At 38.9% G+C, this 21,346-nt stretch overlaps 1 protein-coding gene across 8 annotated transcripts in view; it reads right to left on the bottom strand.

Moving 5' to 3' along the window:
- Window positions 1–21,346, bottom strand: part of SULF2 (sulfatase 2) — an 84,520-nt gene that overhangs the window by 10,389 nt on the left and 52,785 nt on the right. For 7 of the 8 annotated variants that reach the window (XM_036395793.2, XM_036395794.2, XM_036395791.2 and 4 more), the window contains 7 exons: window positions 19,103–19,253; window positions 16,997–17,172; window positions 14,524–14,652; window positions 13,527–13,583; window positions 12,700–12,829; window positions 7,238–7,445; window positions 1,554–1,797 (listed from right to left, as the gene is read on the bottom strand). In XM_036395793.2, the coding sequence (XP_036251686.1) occupies window positions 1,554–1,797; window positions 7,238–7,445; window positions 12,700–12,829; window positions 13,527–13,583; window positions 14,524–14,652; window positions 16,997–17,172; window positions 19,103–19,253 (1,095 nt within the window). Of the gene's footprint in view, window positions 1–1,553; window positions 1,798–7,237; window positions 7,446–12,699; window positions 12,830–13,522; window positions 13,584–14,523; window positions 14,653–16,996; window positions 17,173–19,102; window positions 19,254–21,346 lie in introns of those variants that run through there. The other variant, XM_054516699.1, reaches the window with a different exon arrangement.

Genomic DNA, 21,346 nt, shown 5'->3' with positions numbered 1-21,346 from the left:
TATCAAGCAGAACCTGTTGACTGTTTCATTTCTGTATGTAAATCATGCTACACAGAATTCTTGCTTATTCATTAGACTTTCTGCATAAATAATCATTACTAACTAGCAAGCATTGAAAGCATTACTCAGAAGCAATTTCTCGATGCATAATTAAGTGATGCAGGGGTAGTCGCAAGGTAAGATGCATTACTACACCATAAAGAAAAGAGAAAAAACTCAAAAAAACAAAACAGAAACAAAGAAGTTTTACTATTTTCTACAAAAGTGATAAAATCTTTCAAGGGTATCTCCTTCACTTTGAAAGCAAAACACCCTCTGACAATATAAAATCTTTATGTTTCACTAACTTCTAGTGAAATCCAGTTTTTAAAATTATTTAATAAAGAAGAAAACAAAAAACCACTACTTGACAGATTTACCTGGAAAGTTTATTAGGGGTTGAATACCATGCAGCCATTTCTGAATGCTTGTTTAAATTAAAGATGAATATCTGCAGTGTTCCTTTATTTTCTTTAAACTACCCCGTGCATGTTGTCCCACAGCCTTCTTTTCTGTTAGGGAAGTCTCATGAATAATGTACAACCTTCCTGACAGTTCTTGTAAAAATCTGGGATTCACCCACTAAGGCAGCAAAAGTAAACTTAATTTGTTCCAGAAGAAAAAACCAGTGATTTATGAGTCCTGCACATTCACGAGAGCTGGGAAGAGAGGGCACAATTCTCTGATGCCTACATTTCCACATATTGGTGAGTTTCTAATTCACTTCTGTGAACAGAAGGCAAATGGAAAATACAGATATCAAGAGCAGCCACCTGGCTCCTGCACGTTTATATGAGCTAGTCATTAAACAATATAAAACATGTAATCAATAATGATTGGTGGATTTTCTGATAGCTCACAAATGGAAATGGTGATAAATGAATTAAAGTACAGCTGAAGAGACATTATCAGTCCCTAGATTCACCACCGAGGAAGTTATTTTTAGCTGTTAGAGTGGTCAGACAATTGCCTCCCCTCTCTCTCAGTATGTTCCATTTCCCAATGCTTCTGATCCATCCAACTTCATTCATAATACAGATTTTCCTCTCCTAGCACTGATTACAGAAAACTCTGTACAAAGCAATCAGTGACACAAAACCAGTTCATGCTCCAGTCAGGGCCTTCAGTCTCCAGCCAGGCCAGGTTACCCCGCTGCACACTCATTTGCAGGAGTATGGCCTCTCCTGGTTTCATGCAGGTTTAACACCCCTGTTGCCAACAGTTTTGCTTGTTCTCACTGGAAACATATGCACTGAAGAGTGGCTACCGTCTCCACCCAATGCAGAAGACAAAAGCACTGCTGCAGCTCTTCAGGAGCTTCATGCCCCTCTGCACTGACAAAACTAAAACAAAACTTAAGACTATTGTACAAATGGAACAAGAATTTTAGTGAGGCTAGACTGGGTATCCAAAAGGGATGCAATATGCTTAGCACACACTTCAACCCACACATTTATGAAAAGAGCAGTCACTTAAGGAGCAAAAGCTTTTAAAAACCTAGCATGAGCACTTACCTGTGGGTCACTTTGATCAGATTAGGGACTGTGTCCTCTGCAATGCTACCAGTCCCACTATATTCCCCCATGTCTCCACCTTCCTCCTGGTGGAAAGCAGCCCTCTGCACCTTGTGCCGCTTGGTGATGTTTCTTGGTAAGATGGGCTGGTACCCATCCTCTAAAACCAGGTGATAGGCAGCTCCATCCAGCTGAACAGATACAGAACGGATAGAGCGATTCCGGACATAGCTTGGTTTGAATTCTGCATGGAAAAAGTGGAAGAGCAACAGAAACTGCATGTTACAATTTGCTCCTCTCTGTGGCTCTTGGGAGGAAAACCCCAGCCCATAGTGCGCTGTTTGGAATTAACGGGATGACAGCGTTTGTTGCAGTTCTCCTGTGAACTGCTGCTTCCTTAACTTTGGCATGGATGGAAGTACCAGTGGGTGGGTGGATACCTCAGAGCATGAGAGGGCAGGTACAAGGCAAATACAAAAGAATGGCAAAGGGGAAAAAAAATGCTGCAGTCCAGCACCAGTGAGAACAAATAGCTCGTTCAAATGGATGCTTGCTCTTCCCCCACAATCACCAGATGGCAGTCACACCTTAAGCACTAACTGTGACAGTCATGACAGCCAGTCACCCTCAGGGAACAGTTCTCTGTGCTTTTCTGCTGTCCATCATACAGTTCTTCCCAGCTAGGATTCCTGCAACACATTCTTGGAGTTGTCTCAGTATTCGCAGTGCTCAGCCTGAGCCTTTTCCCAGTTCTATTCTTCAAGGCTAGGGCTAGATCCTTGATTTTTTGGAAGGGATTAGTATTTGAATTTTTATTTTTATCCACATGCAATTCTTTTCTTTGCAATTCTTTCCCTGATGTGCAGCCCAGACAGTCAGTTTTCTCCATGAAGCACCACCCTCCAGTGCTATGTACTCCCTCAAACTTTGCTTCTGCATTTGCAGCTCAAAAGCAAAATGAAACATTTGTTATGAATTGCCACTGTGCAGTACGAGATTCTCATTGATCTTTTCCCTATTACAATTTTCCAAAATTCTCTGTTCCAAGCCCAAATCCCCAGAACTCCTCTTCTGTTTGGTCTGGAATGGCAAAAAGAGAACATAGTTATGAAATCTAAACCTACATTTAAACTTCCCTGCTGTATGATGGGGTCCATCCCTGACTGTATTTCCTGCTCACTACCAGTGACTGCTGAGAGTCACTCATTAGACACAATCATCTCATTCCTTGAGAAAAAAGTACAACCTAGGTATCACAGACTCTCTGGTGCTCTCTGCCCTGGGGGAGCCTGAGGCTTTACTCTGTATATGAGGCTTGGAGTCACCACAGACATTACTGAAAACAACTGAGTCCCTCAGATCCTTTGGTCACTTCTCATTTAAAGAGACAAACACACAGCACACCTCATGAGATGGGACTTCCCTCTGCAATCTGATATAGGCAAAATTCAACCAATGTGCCAAATGAGATCGATCCTTCTTGCCATCCCATGCTCCACAGAAAGGCCAGCTTCTTCAGTGGGATAATCTCTCCAGCAAAATAAGCAGGCGGAAAAGAAAATATGGAACTGGAGGTTGAACAACCAAAATTGACAAAAAAGTACCTCAACTGTCACGCTCTGGCATTAATGCAGAATGACTTTTTTCAATAAGCCTTAAATTCATTTCAGATAGATTGCACAGTCTCAAAAGTCATTTTGTAGTCTGTGGGAAGCAGAATAAACATCTCCTCCCATCTGAAACTTGGCCAAGCATGATATTTTTGTCAGCACCACACAGAGAAAGCAGAATACCAGCTGGATTGTCTGGTTTTGCACATTTTCCACGCATAGTTCAAAGTTTACTGCTGATATTAAGCCAGGTGAATCACAGCTGAAGGGATAAAAAAAGCAACAAAAGACTAGCCCTATTTCAGGCACCCATTCAGGAAATGTTTGAAAAAATGAGACAGAAACTATCATCTTTTCCAAGGTAGGAAGAAGTTCTAAAAAGCTACACCCATACCAATGAGATTTAAAGTATAAACTCCCATTTCTTTAATCATATCTTCATTTTATCTTGTTCAGCACAGCCAACTAACAATTAATCTTCCTTTCAAGTCTAATACACCAATCCAGCCTGCTGGACCTCCGTAGATGGCCGCAGGAAACCATCAACTACATGTCCCTGAACAGCTAGGAGCCAGGTTACTCCTCCCTTTGCAGCCAAACTAACAGCCTTAGCACCAATTAATTGGTGTGGAGCGAGGCACCTCATAAAGGACTGCTTCTATTGCTTTATCCTAACATGTTACCCACAGTGCTGACTCAGTGCTGTGATTAGTATCAAATTCTGAAGTGGCTAAAATATTTAATAAGATCAATACACATTTGTACTGTGTGCTCCGATCTGCTAAGTGAACTGCAGGCATAAATACTAATGTTTAATTACTTATTAGTCAATCTTCCCCCAGGTTTTACTCTCCAATCTATTTACCTCTGTACACAGCCTACAAACAGCCAATCCAGGGCAGTTAAATATTTGGCCAAAAACACCTATGCTCCTTTCTTCAGGTTACTAAAGTCTGGCTTTGGTAAGCTCTCTGAATCCGATGCCTCTCTTCCTCAACTACTACAGCAACCAGCTGTCTTAGAGATGGTATTGCTAAGAAGTTGCAACCGCAAAATAGAGTTGCAAAATGGAGTCCAGAGGAATTTAAGCCAAGAAAGTCAACTGCTTTCAGAGCCCAAATTATCCAGCTGGTGTTGCACCACTTGATCTGCATGTTTGTCTTCACTGGAACCTGAAAGGAACAAAGTTTTCCACTAATGTCTATGTATTTTACATTTGGTAGACAAAAGAGGTTTTTTGGTTTTCTTTTTGATAACAGAAAGTAAAACTGGGCCCTGTAAAGACATTTTTAAAAAAATATCTCTAGTGTCTAGAAATATGGATTAAGTTTAGAGGTACTTTCTTATATCCCATTCTCACAATTGCCACTTCAAATGCATTATCTGTAAAGTAATGGACTTTTTATTTTTAGTAACAAATAATGTTATTAAAAATGTCATTTTGATCCAGCATTGATACCACCTCAAAAGTAAAATGACTGTCAGGGAAATTTGAATAAAAATGCACTAGCCTCTTTGTACACATTTCTGTTTCTTTACTATTCAGTGTGGCCTATCATCATTTTCCTACATGCAGCTCAAGAATTCCTTTAATCACATACACTCGCTCATCACAGGAAGAAGAGATCAAATCCACAGCAAGAAAAACATAATAGGCCACAACACAGCCAATGATTTTGAGAGCTCATTATTTAAACTTTCCACCTACTGCAAAGCTCTGTTTGATCTTTCTTATAAAAACAAGAGCATACTAAAGAAATAAAGAGGACAAAAAGGGAAACACTCCAGATATCTAAACCCAGACATACCAAATGTTCATGTTTATGGGTTTCTGGCGCTTAAGTGCTTTACAGCCAAGTTCTGTATTTTTACATTGTCCAAATCGCACATATATGACACGGCCCTGTTGTGAACCTGACTTTACTCAATTTAGAAAATGCAGTTGCCTGCTAAATGCACTGGTGCACCTGAAAATGCATTCTAAACCACGGCTACACTAGAATGTTAATTATTTTATCAAAATGTCTGGTGCTCCAGCCTCTGTACCAGCAATTTAGTCTGGTCTTTTAGACCATCTGTTCTCACTATACGTAACTGATTTCAATCTTTCTGAAAGACCAATCTTTATACCCTATTAGGGTTTACAACATGCTTGATGCACCCTAGATGCAGGGCATCCATTCTGCTTCTCTGCAAATGACTGTAGATTGGAATGCAATAAAATGACCTTTTGCAAATCTATCTCTGTTATGCACAACAGAAATGAGTGATCAGGGCATTTCTTTCAAAACTTTGCTACTGCTTGGAACTACTGCATTAATGTGGACATGACCCTCAGTGCAGTTAGAAACTCGTATTTTCTGTTTGGCAGTGGTTCAAACTAATGAATAGCATTTACTGGCATTCAAGCAGGGCTGCAATGCAATCTCATGCACTCATCAAATTCTGAGTAGCAGACGCCAAAGGTGCCCTAACAATTATGCAAACCAGCACAGACCACACTTTATCCCAAGTCTCACAGAACAGGTCATAAAAACGCAAATACACATCATGAGTATCCAGGTGACTCTCTTAACTAACTGTAGTCCAGTGAGACAGTTTTCCACATAAGCTATTTAGAAAAAACTTGGTATGTCACCTTGACTTGTACAGCTTTGGGCTCACTTACATTTGGTGTGTGATTTATTAGATAAGTGCATGTAGAAGAATAGCCAACACCAATGAAAAGGTCTCTGTCAATAGGTCCAAGCTAACCTCTTCCCTGTACAGCACACCCCAGATGTGGGAAGAGGGAATAATCTGTGGAGGCAAATACTTTACTTTAGACACAAGCAATGGCTATGTTTTGTGTTGCTGAAGTTTATGCCTTAAGGTTCAAAGAGGCTAATGAGCTGAAGGGTGTAGTATAAACTCTGTCTCATCTGAGCAGAACACAGGGGAAAAGCACCATTCTGATCCCTCTGTGAGAGGGAGAAAGTTTCACTTTTTTTTTACCTTAACTTTCTACATACATAAACTAAAGATAATTATACACTTAACCACCTCCTTTGGATGTTGTGAAAATTAGGTAATGTTTAGAAAGCAACAATGAGAAGTACTAGATAGCATTACATTGCCCTCACTTTAATTGTTTTCCTGTCCTCATTAAGTGCCTTCCATCTACTGCTGTTGATTCCCCATGACTTAATTCCTTCTGTGACTTAAAAAAAATTAGTTAAATAAGTACAAATTCTAGTGTTCTTTACAGATTGTTGGCTGTAGTACATATTTAAACATCGAGTATAGTTGATGGAACCACTAATTTTTTTTTTCAATTCAGACTTTGCTTAGTAACTACTAATCAGCTTGCAAGACAAATATAATGGGAGAAAATAAATTTAAACTCTGTGTTTCAAGTTTGTGCCATGATATAAAAAGACTAATCTGCTAAATTATTAAGGCTCTGTATTTGTGGAGTGAGATGAAAGAAACATTACAAGTAACTAATAATTCCGTGTTGCTGTTTACCTCTAATCTATAATTAAAGTATATACTTCAAATATAGATGTTAGTCTGACTAAGATTTAACAGAGTCAGTAAAATGGGCTTTCTGAAAAAGCACTAACCTGTGCCAAGGAAACCAGTCATCCCCTTTGGCTGTTATGTCTGATTAAAAGTCAGCCTTGTCTCTGCTGACTGAGCAGAAGAAAAGGACGTTAGAAGCGAGCAGCTTCAATAACAAAGTATACACATCCGTATTGAAAATAAATTACTGAAGTAGCAGTTCCAAGCATTGCAGGAGCTACTGAAAATTGAAGTATTTGCTGTATAACACTGTTCATGTTCCACAGCCTATGTCACTGTCTGCAATTTGCCTTTTCAGCATGGGCATTGCATTTCCCAGAACAAAACATTCTTCCTACAGCCAGATATTCTCAACTCTGATTGTCCAATATGAGACATGCTGTTTCGTAGTTGAGATACATAGGAAATATGCTAATACAATTCAATGCCTATGATTGTCAAGACAATTATGTGAGTTAGCAAACAACAGCTTTCTAAGGCAGAGACAGAAGATGCAATGGGTTTGCTTACTTTTCTTGGAGAAGAGTTTCTTTCTCTGTCTGTTGTGGCTCAGCTTGTATTCATTCTCTTCACAATTGCACTTTTCACTGTTGCTGTTGTAATACTTGGGCAAAATACTGGAGGTGCCTTTGCCTTTGCTTGTAGCTGCCAAGTCTGCCATTCCCTTGCACTTGTGCAGCTTGAGTTTTCCACTGGCATCTTCCACACACTGCCATTTCTGGAAGAAAAATTTGGTTATTAAAAATCTGTCCCAACTGTGGTCTGTCTCATGGCCAGCTCCAGCAATTTATCAGATATTCATTGTAGTAAAATGGGGCTCATCTATCACCTATTATCAAACCAGATTTTTGTAAGATTTTATTTTCAGACAAAACAGCAAGACTTCAGAATAACATTGCATTTGTTCCTGATTTTGCCTCTTGGAGGCAGAACAATTGAAATTTCTTTTAAAAATCAATACTACAGCTAAAAACATGAAGGTGGCAAGTGACAACTTTCAGAAGCATAACTGCAGCATAAACCAAGGACATTCAAGCCATATCCTAATCCTGAGAGTCTTATATAACTCTCAGCACAGTGGGACCAAAACCTTCCAGCTTTATGGAAGTTCTCCGGGTAGAATCATATACTGGCTTGGCTTGGAAGGGACCTTAAAGAACATCTCGTTCCACTCCCCTGCCATATGGAGGGGGACACCTTTCACCAGATCAGGTTGTTCAGAGCTCCATCCAACCTGTCCTTGAACTCCTCCAGGGATGAAGTGTTTCTTCCCAGGATTGCTCTACTAAAGCGCCTGTTTCTCTTCAGTGACTTTTCAAAGGGTCAGATGGGCTGTGGAAGTCCTCAGCTGCACGAGTTTATCTCCATCTTGAGTGGTTTTCTTAATAGCTTCTCCCCGCCCGCCCCTTCCCCCTTCAACACATTTCCGCCTGACTTGTAAGGGTGCGCTGCACTGGATGTCTGAAGTGCGAAACCCCTCCCTCTCACACTCAAACTAGAGAAAATACTAGACGTCCTGATCTCCAATTCACTCTGATACTCAAAACCTTGAAGTAACTTGCTCACAGCTCCTTCATGCTGCTGTCAGAGCTGTACCAAGGGCAGGGGAGTTTAGCTGCCTTCAACCTGGCACAGAAGTTCCACTCACTTCCACAAAATGATTTCACCTACTCCATAATTTATCAACACTTTGCTACCTACAGAGGCTTAGAGACACATAAAAAACCTCTTACAGCAGCAGTTGCTCCGGCTTTAAAAAAAGTTTCTCAGAAACACTCAGCTTCTTGTTGAGTCTTGAGAAACGTTCCTCTTCTTCCCTATTACAAAATCCTGTAAGCCAGTTCCTCCGGGACTCACTGGAATATTGAGAATTTTCCAAATAAAAGAACAGAAATAAAAACAGCAGCATCTTCCAGGGAAGATGCTATTTTACAGCAGCCTGCAGCTCTATGAGGGAGACTCAGCCACTTCAGTTTGGATAGCAAGGTGTGCAAAGGCTGGGACAACAAAGCCTATATTTACTATTGACATTCATTCCATTGTTTGCAGGTATGCATGTATTAGCATGTATTATGCATGTAAGAAAACAAAATCACTGTGCTTTTATTATCAGACTTTAATAGGAGTCAAAAGTGAAGTGGCCATTAACAGCACATTTACCTATCACTGGGGCAGAACCTCTCATTTACAATAAGCCATTTTATGGTGTGCCTACTGATTTCCTCAGACACCTGGATGCCAAGTCTCCTGAGCTGTATCTGTGTTCAGCCTCCTGTACAGCCCAAGCCTCGCTCTGATGCAGATAAATCCAGCTTAACTTACAGCACAATGAATTGGTTAATCAAGGAGAGATACTGACAATAAGATTTTTGCAGGACTATTTTCATCTGTAAAGCAGTACATATTTACCTAGATTCAGTAACAAATTAATATCTAAAGAATAAATTCCTCTCTTACTTTTATAAATGCCTAATTGATGTATGTACAGACTGAGGTTTGAACTAAAAGTAATTTTACTAGAATAAGCAATACTTTCTTATACAACTAAAAGAGATGTAAAAATGTTTGTTGCTGCTTCCCATTTCATCTGAATGTAATTTTTGAAAATATATAAACAAACTGCATTTTCTGCTCAGTAGAGTTCTATGCTCTAAGTACATTGCAATACATGAAAAATGAAGTTTCAACAGAGGGCAAGTTCAATGCCATGATGAGAATTATTGCAAGTACTCTGATGTGTGGCCAGAAAATATTTTTCGTCTATTTCTTTCATCTCTTGTCAAGAGATTGATGCTCATTTTTCCCCTCCAGGTGAACTGGAAAAAATCCTTTAGATTTTGGTGCAGCTGTATGCTACAGTGAAAACATCTCAAAGACTTTGCTGAAGGGCACATTGTATGCATTAACAGGCCCCACTGCTGAATGACTGCAGTGCAGATCTACCTAAATTACATTAGAAATTCTTTCATAACCTCGGTATATCCCTGCTAACGACAAAAGTACCAGTAAACCAAAAGAGACAGGAAGAACGTTTTGGATCCAATTTTTAAAAAGATTCCTTCCAAAAACTGACACTGTTTCCTAGGTCTGGTCGATACAACCTCAAGCTACAGTGGCCTCAGAAGAAGGAGAAAATATAAGCAATTTTTTTTTCTATTGCTCCTCTCTTGGCACTAATAATGATTGTGGTGGAATCAGGAATATGATGTAGAGGTGCCTTTTCTGAACTGCCAAGGAAGACACACACTGCTCAGTATAGTTTTCATCACTGGTATGCCATGTAACGTGAGAATATAAACGCTGAGCTGCTCTTTCATCTGATTCTACAGTCACCCTTTGTTGGATGCAAATAACTATCACACATCAAACCCTAATAACTGGAAAAGAAAACATGGCAACACACAGATTCCCATTGCTCTCAGAAGAATTTACATATATTAGTGATGCCAAAAAAATTCCACATAGTGGACTGTGGAACAAGGTTTTAGACATTATGAATAGCCTCTCCTCCATGACCTTATCAAAACAAATATGGGTTAAGGAGGGTGACAGAGATTTGCAAAAATCACTTTGTGGCAATAGACCTGTATTCACAAACTTGCATGCTCACAAAGCAGAATTTCAAATTCTCTATTTCATATTCAAAGCTTTATTTACCTCTCCTTTCTCTACCTCTCCTTAAGCTCTGCCCTTGTCTCTTATCCTTCACTCCGCTTCTGAGTCTTTGATCTCCATTTGTGCTTCTTGTCTCCTGCTCACACTTCAGATTCCCTGGGACTGTTTAGATTTCTCTGCACATGAAATAACAGGTTGCCAAAACTTGTTTAAGTCAAAAGAAAGAGTTCCAATGACTTCAGCAAGCTTTCAACTAATTCTGACCCAGATGGGTATTTATCTTTGCATTAGAATATGAAAATTCACTTTTCATACTGAACACTCCAAGTACTCCAAGTACTGTTATATAGTGTCCTGCAGGATCAGAAGACATCTGCTAAATAACCACTGCATAACAGTGCATAACATCAACTCCCCAAGGCAGTGGTATGTTATTAGCTTGGGCTCATTCTACTTATTGTGCCGAGCTATGAACAGCACCAGCAAACAGACAACACCCATTTGTCATTTGAGAAGTTAGACTTCCTTCACTCTAAAGGCATTTTGGGTGCACCCATATTTAGACACAATTTATCCTCAAATAAGCACATTCATCTCCCAGCATTCCTGTTGCCTAGATAGACTACTAAGATAGACTACTAGGACATATTCTCTAGAGTAGAGGTTAGAAGGATTGAGAATACCCTGAAAGCCCTTCACAGATTTTAATTGACTTGATTGTTTGGCAATTTTTTCTGATGTCCAACATAAATTTCTTTTTTTTGCTCAATTTCATCCTATCACTTCCTATTATGCCTGACCGAACTGCTCAAAACAATTCTTCTCCGCTCTGTCTCCTGACAATGAGGATGCAGCACAAGTATCTCTTATTAGCACATCTGTACTGCAGAATTTATTGGTAATTTTGACTCTGGAGTTGACATTTTATACTTCTCTTGAAGAGAAAATAGTGATGGGGGAGGAAAAGCTGTATTTCCCCATCCTACTTACTGGATAATGTTGTAGTAGAAAAAAATAACTTTTCTTCAAGTTCCTCAAACAACACTGCAAATTCATAAAACAATGGCTTGTTCCCATTCAGTTAAAATTTCAGCTCAAGACTTCTGATGACAATAAATTACTGCATATAGTATTCCTTTAAGTTTAGTATTTTTACAATACAGAACATTATAATTGCTCTGTGTACTAAATCTGACATATTAGCCACGGGAGGAAAAGAACATCTGAAAAATTCTTATATATATAAATTGGATCCAAACACCTAAGGAACAATAGACTCGTTTCACAGATGCACTGACCTACACGATCAGTTTAGCCAGAAGTATGGAGTCTGGCCTTTGACGGTAAAAAAATTAACCACTGCAGCCTAAGTAGCCCATTACTGACTATTGCTTGGTAAGTCATTCATATCACGTCTGCAAGAACAGTTATATTCCACAGACTAACTCATCCTGACAGCCCTCTGGGCTGCTGGAATATGAGGTAATGCCAGTGTGATAACAGACACATTAGCATGTGGACCCATTTACCTTCACCCCTTTGTCCACAGAATGTATTACAGTCCTTGGAAAGGGGTTCTCTGGCCCACACTTGAATGAGAGAGCAATGACACAGAGTCAATTTTGCCAAGAGTGGTGAATTCTCTGGAGATAGCCATGCTTTGCTTTTGCACTGCCCAGAAAAATTCACAAAATCCTCTCCTGTGTATGTCAAGACCATGTATTGATACTACCCTGATTTCTTTTCCATTAATTTCTTCTATGTAACTTGTCTCTAAAGTGAGCATATGGTCATATCTGCCCAAAACAATTATGCAACAAGGGAAATGACACCCAGTCAATGAGCTTTATGCCCATATACACACATAACTGCATGTGCATTTTCCCGGTGTATTTTTGTTAAGAGGAGGGATATACTGTGTTAACAGAATTTTAGCTTCCCATTACTATATGTAATTCCAAGTAACAACAAGAAAATGAATTAAAGAATTAAAGAGAGAATTTGAAGCAAAGCAAGCTGTATGTATTTAAAAAGGCCAATCTGTAATGTACATTGTAGCTTCTCAGCACTAATGAATCCCAAACCACATTCTCTTTGGGAGATAAAACTTTAAAACAGCCTAGGCGGTTTTCTTAGTGGTAGTCAGGAATCAATTCAGAACACTTGAATCAGCAATTTCCTGACTGAGAGTCAATCTCATAAATGCTGTAATAAAGATTTGAGTAAAGGTCACAGAACGAGCCATTTGATTTATACACTGGCATCGATGATGAGGTGAAGAACATTGACACAGTGAAGGTGTTGAGCTTAGCCCAATTACTACTGCTTAATTGCAGTCAGGGGTAACAATGCCCTACCTGGCCAAGCTGTTCACAAGCTGTTTGATACTCAGCTCGCTGACAGAGGTCTTTTACACGCTGGTGTTTGGGTAGAAAGTTTTCTTCTTGGGCATCTACCTTCTCATTCTCCCTTTTATGCAGCAGTTTACTGGAAAAGAAAAAAAAACTTATTCTTACGTTAATATTAACTCCAACACACAAATACAGTTAGCTGAAAAGACTCAGAGGAGTAGTTATTTTCCATGTCCATAGCACCTCTGGTAGCCAAAACGTAACAGTCCAGTGGAAACTAGCATTTAGCCTGTCCAATAACACAGAAGTTATTCATGTCCTGCTCTCAGGGAGCATACAAAAACATATGAAGTCAAGACACTCTGTTACTTGCCTGAGTGATAGGCAGTGACAACTGTCAATACAGAGAGACCACATCACATTCTACAGGGCTGCACCTTGGAAACCCCTCTTGCCCCCTTTTATGTACTAAGGCAGAGGTGCAGAGGGAATGGCCAGCAGATGAAGATGCAGAGAGGAAGGGTTGTTCATAATCCCATGATACAAGCAGGAGGATTGGAGGACAGCAGCTGAGAGCAAATTGGGATGCCTTCCTGTCTCTCAATCCAAGTAAACTCCCCTTCCCCCAGCACAAGAGCACATTTATGCAGGCTGTAGGCAGAGGCCATCCATTCCCTACAATCGCACAATCACTGGCATTAGGCATACTGCAGCTGTGTCCCTGCTGGCACAGCTAAATGGCTTTAGTCTGCAGCAGAGTGCTGCTTTGGCTTTAGCTATTCAATATCCTTCTATTTAAAAAGACTGGGCTTTGTGATTAACACTTTCCTTACCCTCTTTCCACAAGGAACGAGTCTCTCCATACCTTCATCTTTTTCTTTAAATGAAACCTAGGAGGAAACGAGGAGAGGAAGATGCAATTCCCACAAAACCAGTAACCAAGTTCTGCCCCAGTTTTCTGTCCCACCCCTAATTCCAACAAGAAACGTGCCACATAACTGCACAAGAGGACATCCAGCTCTATGAAGCAGGAACATATGCCTCTCCACTGAAAAGCACAGGATATATTTCTCCCACAGGAACTAAATTCACAAGACAATTTCTTCAACATAAGCGTGTTGAAGACAAGAGATTAACTGAATTTTCTTTGTTCACAAAGGATCACAAATTAAATCGGGACTTCCTGACTCATATTTGGGCTCTTACCCTGCATCTACCCAAAAAGTATCCTATTCTAAAGCATCTGCTCCATTCCCCCTTTCCCTCCACCCAGGTACTTGTAAAGCAAATAGTTCTCCTTCCCTTTTTCTGCTGATTTTCTCTTCCAAGCATTCTCCATCAAGTCTAATTCTCTTCCTCGGTCTTTTTCCAATGAAAGTACTGATGGAAAGTCTTAAATAAAAACCACAGTTTTTAGTGCTAGCCTGCCTTTATATTATAGTCTGATACGCAACCATTGCCTTCAATTATTTTACTCATAAATATTCAATATGAAATACTTTGCTACAAATGATGCCGTGAAGACATTTAAATATATAACTTACGTAGCCAAAGACCTTCATGTGTAGCCCTCTCACTTCTACATAGACTACATTTAGTATGTACAGGTGCCATGCATGCCATACATCTAGAATATGAACATGCCAAAATGAAAATAACTGAAGTGAGCTGTATATGTCAAATAGTCTTCAGACTTTCCAGTGAATGATGTACTCAGATAGATGGTGATTTTATTATATTTTCCTTTAAATTTTCTGCATGCTGCTGAACACTTGTTCAGTCTCTCGTACAAACAGATGCATGGTTCCATGCAACATTTTCATTTCTTACCTATTTACCGGTCTCTCAGAATCCAGCAGCTTTAGAATGGATTTACCATCCATATCAGATGGAATATCCAATCCAGCAATATCTAGAATTGTAGGTGCAAGATCAATATTCAACACAATGTGAGGATTCCTGAAAAAAACACAAGACAAAACAGTTTAAAGTCTATGCAATAATAGCAAGCAACTCCAGCTTCCACAGAGTCCAAAGACCTGAAAAGGCTTATTTTGTGACATCTGGAAATAAAAGGACACATTCCGATTCTTTTCCACGAAGGGAATTAACATGTAATATATAGATTAGTTGCATAACCTCAAGGGGACTAATACAAATATTTAAAACTTTAGTACAGACCATTTTTGATAAAGCAAAGTAGTTCGTAAGGTAAAGTTAGTTAATTTTTGCACAAGACAGTTTAAAAACCGTTGGAAAAACTGTTTGAGTGTCTTACAGAATGAAAATGCCTGCCAAATATGCCGATGTCTTTCTTAAAAAGTAGATTTGGCAGGTAGCACACAGCTTACCTGTTTCAAAATCTGGTATAGAAATGAGTACTTCAGTTCCTATCACAGTAGGCATGTTCTGAAGAAAACGTGAGAAATATATTGCTAGGCACTAGAAACAACTAAAAGTGACTGTTAATTTACAGTGTGAGACAGAAAAAGGAAAGAGATGAATAAAAAAGCAGCATAGGGTTGAAGAGTTATGAAGAAAAAGCATGTAGAATTACTTTGTTATGATGTGCAAGCACGAAGAAAGGATGGGGCCAGATGGGCTGCAATAAATATTAGTGCAGAATTCCAGCTGAAATTCAGGACAGAAGAAAGCTGTTAAAGTCACACTATTTAATGAGATCTATTTTAAAATTACTACATCTTTGAGAGAGTAAGCAAACCGGGACTGACAAGAACATAGGTGATGAATTAAATTGATGTACCTGATTTGATTTTAATTATAACAATTATGATGTAGCATATTTGGTAACTGAAATGAGAGGTTAGTAATGACTTGCTATGGTATTGCTGTTAAAATTTCCCTGGTACCAAAAGGGAGTCATAACAATTATTCTGCAGGAAAGACATAAGGTTCACACAAAACATGGATGACAGAAGTTCTACCGTTTAAAGAAAATCAGATTGAGAGGGAAGACCAATTTATTTTCTGATGTATTCCCTCTTCAAGGTGTTATATCCTGTTCTTCCTATTTGCTCTACTGTGAAAGGCTCTGTTCTGTTAAGATCTTGTCAGGCTGATTCTTTCAATTCTAACAGAAACATGTTTTCATCTTCAGAAGTCTTTGAAAAATAAAATTCAGTGGGAAGGTTTCAGAGCTTTTATGGATATCTGGGTGTAAAGATCCTAGAACTACAGTAGACACAGTGTGGCTGGTCTCTAGCCTTACACATTGCAGAGGCACTAGCTCAGTCACTTGGGCCATGTTAGCATTGACTCTCCAGGAAGGCCAAAAACTGCAGTCCAAGTGAAAGAGAGCAGGTTTTTAGAAAGCTATTCCAGTTCATTTGAATTTCTGGGCTGCTGCAGACAAAACTCATTCAGTGCTGAGGTAATATGTTTAGTCCCAAGTGAGGAATCCCTCCCTGCTCTTTAGAGAATATTGTTTTTTTCACATGCAAAACTGCTGAAAATAAATCAGAAACACGGTGCAAAATCTACAGAATTGAAAATTTTTCTGCCTTCAGATAATGTGAATCAATGAATTTAACCAGCATATGATATTTGCTATCATATTATACACTAGATCCATTCCTCTGCGCTGAAGAAAAAATTGTGTGTGGAAGATTGTGTGTGTTAATTATGCCAAGTCACGCACATTCATATAAACATTAGGCAGCAATTTATGGCACTCTGTCCAAAATCATTACCTAAGTGCAAATATTTGCTATCTGAAATAATTGCTTAGAAAGTGTATTTACTTAATTTTTTAACTGATCAAAGCTACCATTTTAATTAACGGTTATCCTCTGCACGCTTGTGTGCATCCAAATAACAGCCCTAACCATGTAATCTCAGAGAATGAGCCAAACAGAATATCTTCTGGATGCTAATATATGAACTGGTCTTTATAAACTGAAACAAGTGACTCCAATGTTCAGCAATAATTATCTACATTATACAGTATATTTTTTAACTTTAAAATGACAGTTATATGTATAACTTGCACTAGTCAAAAGAATGCGTTTCCTAGATTGGACAAAATTAAAAGTGATTTTTCAACTATATCCACAAAAGTGCAGCGGCTTGTGCTGCACACCCATGCAAGCAAAAAGGCAATGGCCTTGAGTTTGCTACACCATCCTGTGCTATCAGTTCTGCTTTCTGAGGAGACATAATTTTCTGCCAAAAATAAGCAGGATGGGCAGAATTTTGTGCCTCCATTTGGCTGCCAGGTCAATACAACAAGAGATGTGAACATGAAGTTTTCACATCACAACACACACAAAAGCAAAGAACTTACAAGGACCCAGCCTCCACATTTGGTCCTCGGACATAGAAAGGGACTCTGATATCAAACTCATATGGCATGGACTTCCCCTTCACCAGCCCAAACTGTCCAATATGATAACCATGGTCTGCTGTGTATATTAGATATGTATTTTCCAGCTCTCCTGTTTCAGCCAACATATTGTAAATCTGAAAAAAAGCAAAACAAAATATGAAATTTATTCCACTGAGTAGCTCTACATGTGGAGTGCTGCATATCACTTTCCGCCTATGTGTAACATACAAATAACAACAACTAAAGATAGCACTGAGTTATCATAATGAACCACTCTGAATAATACACAATCACATCTTAATTTTACTAACTGAATATTGTGGCTATTACAAGGCTATTATTATTCTGTTTTAAGGTAAAACACATTAGCACGCCATTTCAAAAATGTTTGGGTTCAGTATTTTGCATGAGAGCCGTCAAGATAGTACTAAATACATACATACAGTAACAGAGATAAAAGTTTCAAGGTGTCATTTCAAAATTTTCTCTTTCTCTTATATCTTCTTCTTGCAGCAAGCAGTTTTAATAAAACGACAGCCCTTTGAATCTCACACGTATTCAGGCAGCACTCAACAACCTCGCCTCCAGACAAATGACGCCCCATTATGCAGAATATTTGCAAAATATCTTCCAGATAAAAACCACTCAGTCATATTCTCTCACTATGGAGAATTAGGAGGAGATTTTAATGTGAATACTTCTACAGATTTACATAAGATATTATGTGAACTGTACCAACTTTAGCATCAAAGATCAATTTTTATGTGACATTTTCATTTAAGAAAGGTGAGAAGGTGGTGGGATACCACCAAAGTGGAGCCTCACACAGGTGCAAAACATCAGCACAGGAGAAAACCTGTTGTGTTGGTTTGGGAGTTCATTTTTGGTTCTTTTTCAGGTTGTTTTGTTTGCTAGTTCAGCTTTTTTGGGTTTTTGTTTTGGAGGCTTTTTGTTTGGTTTTTTTTTTTGGGGTTGTTCTTTTTTGTTTGGCTTTCTTTGAGTGTGAGATTGTTTTGTTTTTTCTTTTTAATTTTGAAAAACTAGTAACACACATAAATCAGTAGCAAAAAAAATTGAAAATTGGGCTAACTTGGTAATTAAAACTAAAAACCAACCTAACTGATTTTGCTTGCCATGAATCACCCAGAGCGAAACCCTTTTACTAAACAGAAAATTCAAATTGCGTGGTAAAATCACCAATTTCCCCTAATGCTGGTGTCTGATCCATCTGAAGAGCTTCATTAACATGAAGCAGAGATCATATTTGCCTGAATCAATAATTACAAGACACTAGTAACAAGCTTATGCAATGCCATCTACATAATCTCATTTTTGCGTTAGAGGACTCCTCTAATTTTATGTTCTACCTTTTTTGAATAAGAATGCCAAGAGATAAGCAGAAAAATTGCAACACCTTTAAATCTGCAAAACCATTCTTCTTCAGCATAGCTTTCAGTGAATCCAGACATTTTGTTGAAGAACACATAGTTTGCATTAAGAAATCTCATTGTTACATGATGCAGACAATTTTAAAAGTACTAATCTATGTATTTATTTACTTCCAGTATTTAACCTCCTCTAGGGTCATTCCACTTAGGACTCCTGTACCATCACTTTTTGCTGCTGCTCATTTCTTCTCTCAAAAGCTCAGTGTTACAAGATCAAAATAGCCACACATTTAGGTAGTTATTTCCAACATGTTGTAGGACCACTTTATCAGAGGATACATTTCTCAGATTTATCATGTGTAGTTTTTCAGGCAATCCCTTTCCCTTCTCCTTCATCAGTAGTGGTTCTGTGGCAAAAAATCAGCTTGTTCACACCACCCAACTCAGGGTACCTGTCTTTAGGAGATGAGGAACCTTACACATTGAATAAAGAGACAAAATGATCAGAGGTGAGAGGATTACACATTATTAAAAAACTGATTTTTTTTTTTAAACCGTCTTCCTTCTCCTTCTTTCTCCTTTATCTTCATATGAAGGACAATGTGGAGCTTAACTCACGAAACAAAAACTTTGTTGCTTAGCCAAAAAACAAAACAAAAGTGACTATTAATCTTACCATCTCCATAGAGTCATCTACAGACATAAGTGTTTGAAGGCGCTTTCTCTGTAGCATGTTAGTGAACTCCATGTGTATAGGTTTCATGGGACCGGTGTACCTCATTATCCAGTGCTTGTCTGGGTTTGGAGCATAATTATAACTGGGAGTACTAAGGAAAAGAGAGAAAACCACAATGTTTTAGCCAAGTAGAAAAAAATCATAGTAATGAATATTAATTTCCATTTGATCAACACTATAGGAAGTATTATCTGAGGTACACGAGAAGATATGAAGATTACTTTTGAAATGTCTTCTACTTTCATGTTATGAAGCATGGGAAAATGAAAACCACTTGGGGGGAAATAAAATCTATGAAAACATTAAACACATCTTATCTTTCCAGTGATTCCGAGCTAACGAGTACATATTTCAAGGCCAAGAGACTAAGCCTCAGAAGACTAAACTCCACGAGTGTGATCAGGATGAAGCATGTATTACAGAGCTTCTATTCATGCAATTGCTTTGTTTTCACTCTGCCCACATTCGCACCAAATACTGTGTCTTGTGCAAGCTGTTTAAAAACAACTATAGAACTTGCTGTAAAGGTTCTACTCTGCTCTTTAACGGCTTTTTAGAGTTCAGCACGACTGGTTGCTTGAATATTGTCACACTTATGCACCAGAGGAACACAGGCACTCCGCCTACTGGTATCCAATTGCATGTGAGCAGCAGAAGTGGACAAACTGCCGGACTTTAAAGACCTGTGAAAAAAAGTGGGATTAGGAAATATGGCTGTATTTTAAGGACTCATTCCAGCCACCAACTCCTTTGCTTGAAGTCCTGGCAAAATCCTAAGAACTCGGTTCAATGTCCCCCTGGAATCTCATTGTCCCTCCAAGTTCTCATGGTTCTGGGACATCATTAAAGTGATGAGAAAAAATATTGCCCATAGTTTCACATGGTTGGAAGTCCCAGGGTTCACTTTTCTATGCATAATTATATCACATTAGTTTAGCGGAACCTAAATAAAAGATTTATTTTACCACCATTATGTCAACTCTCTGGATAACCAACTCACTAAAAGCTATTATTATAGCTTACATTTGCAAGAAATACTATTCTTATGTACTTTATTTATTCCTTATTACTTCCGGTTGAAGACCACGTTTTACAATTTCTTTACATCATGGCTCAAACACATCATGCGCAGAATCTAAAACACTAAAAATTACTTTTCCTACGTAATTTGGTTAGGCTTCCTTTTTTCATTCAAAGCAATAAACTCAGTCTATGCAAATGTAAATACTCATTTACTTTCCTATTAGCTGTAGCAGACTCCATAAAGCTTGGGAAAGCTCCATGGAGGATGGAGACTTAACAATAGGAACTGCTGAGTCAGGATGAGACAGCAAAATAAATTCCTGTCTCTGACCTCCCGCCCCTTAGCCTTATCTTTGTAACCTCATAGGCCACTATACCTAACCCTTACTATTGGACAAGTTTGGATGCCCCTAAACCTTATAAAAAGGGGCTGGTTTAGCCCATTCGTGAGAAGAAGAGCTGTCGCTGGAACCCTTCACAGACTCCCCAATAAACCATCGCTGTGGAACCGCCAGGACCTCTCCTTCTCCTCTCTCGCATCTGCTGCAGCCTCAGCCAAGGGCACTCTAGCAAGCCAGCAAAGAGCTGATATCCTAAGAGAGCTGAGAATCACTAAAGAGCTGGCAATCCCAAGCTGGCTAAGGGGTAGCCTGCCCCGATGGCCACGAGCTCACTGGGCATTCAGGCTCTCTGTCTCTCTGAGGAACTGCGCTCTCGGACCATCCTGCACCGCTCGATAATAAGGCCAAGATCGAGGCTTTATTATAATTAGGAGCACAGAATTTCCTAATAAATCCCTATTTGAGAAATTTCTACTTTTGGTTTTGTATAGGCAACAGAGCAGCAAGGTTATTAAAAGTTATTAGGCTAAAAAATCACGTATGTTGAAACTTCTCATCAAAATACTGCATATATAATGTATCTTTGAATGTGACAGTCTTATTAGATTTAATATAAATATTAAACTAATAATCTGACAGTGACATTTTTTATGCAGAGAGCCTCTGTTAGATGTTCTCTGAAAAATGTGCATATTTGGCAAGGGGAGGCTTCTTCATACAGGGAGGAAAGAGCTGGTGCCTATTCTCTCTGTACTGTTAATATTCTCTTGAATTTCAGAATGCTATTGTGGTTGAAATAATGACATTGCCTCTTTGAAAA

This window comes from Molothrus ater, chromosome 17 (genome assembly GCF_012460135.2).
Source record: "Molothrus ater isolate BHLD 08-10-18 breed brown headed cowbird chromosome 17, BPBGC_Mater_1.1, whole genome shotgun sequence".
NCBI lineage: Eukaryota > Metazoa > Chordata > Aves > Passeriformes > Icteridae > Molothrus > Molothrus ater.
This window is presented reverse-complemented; position numbering and strand designations above follow the sequence as displayed.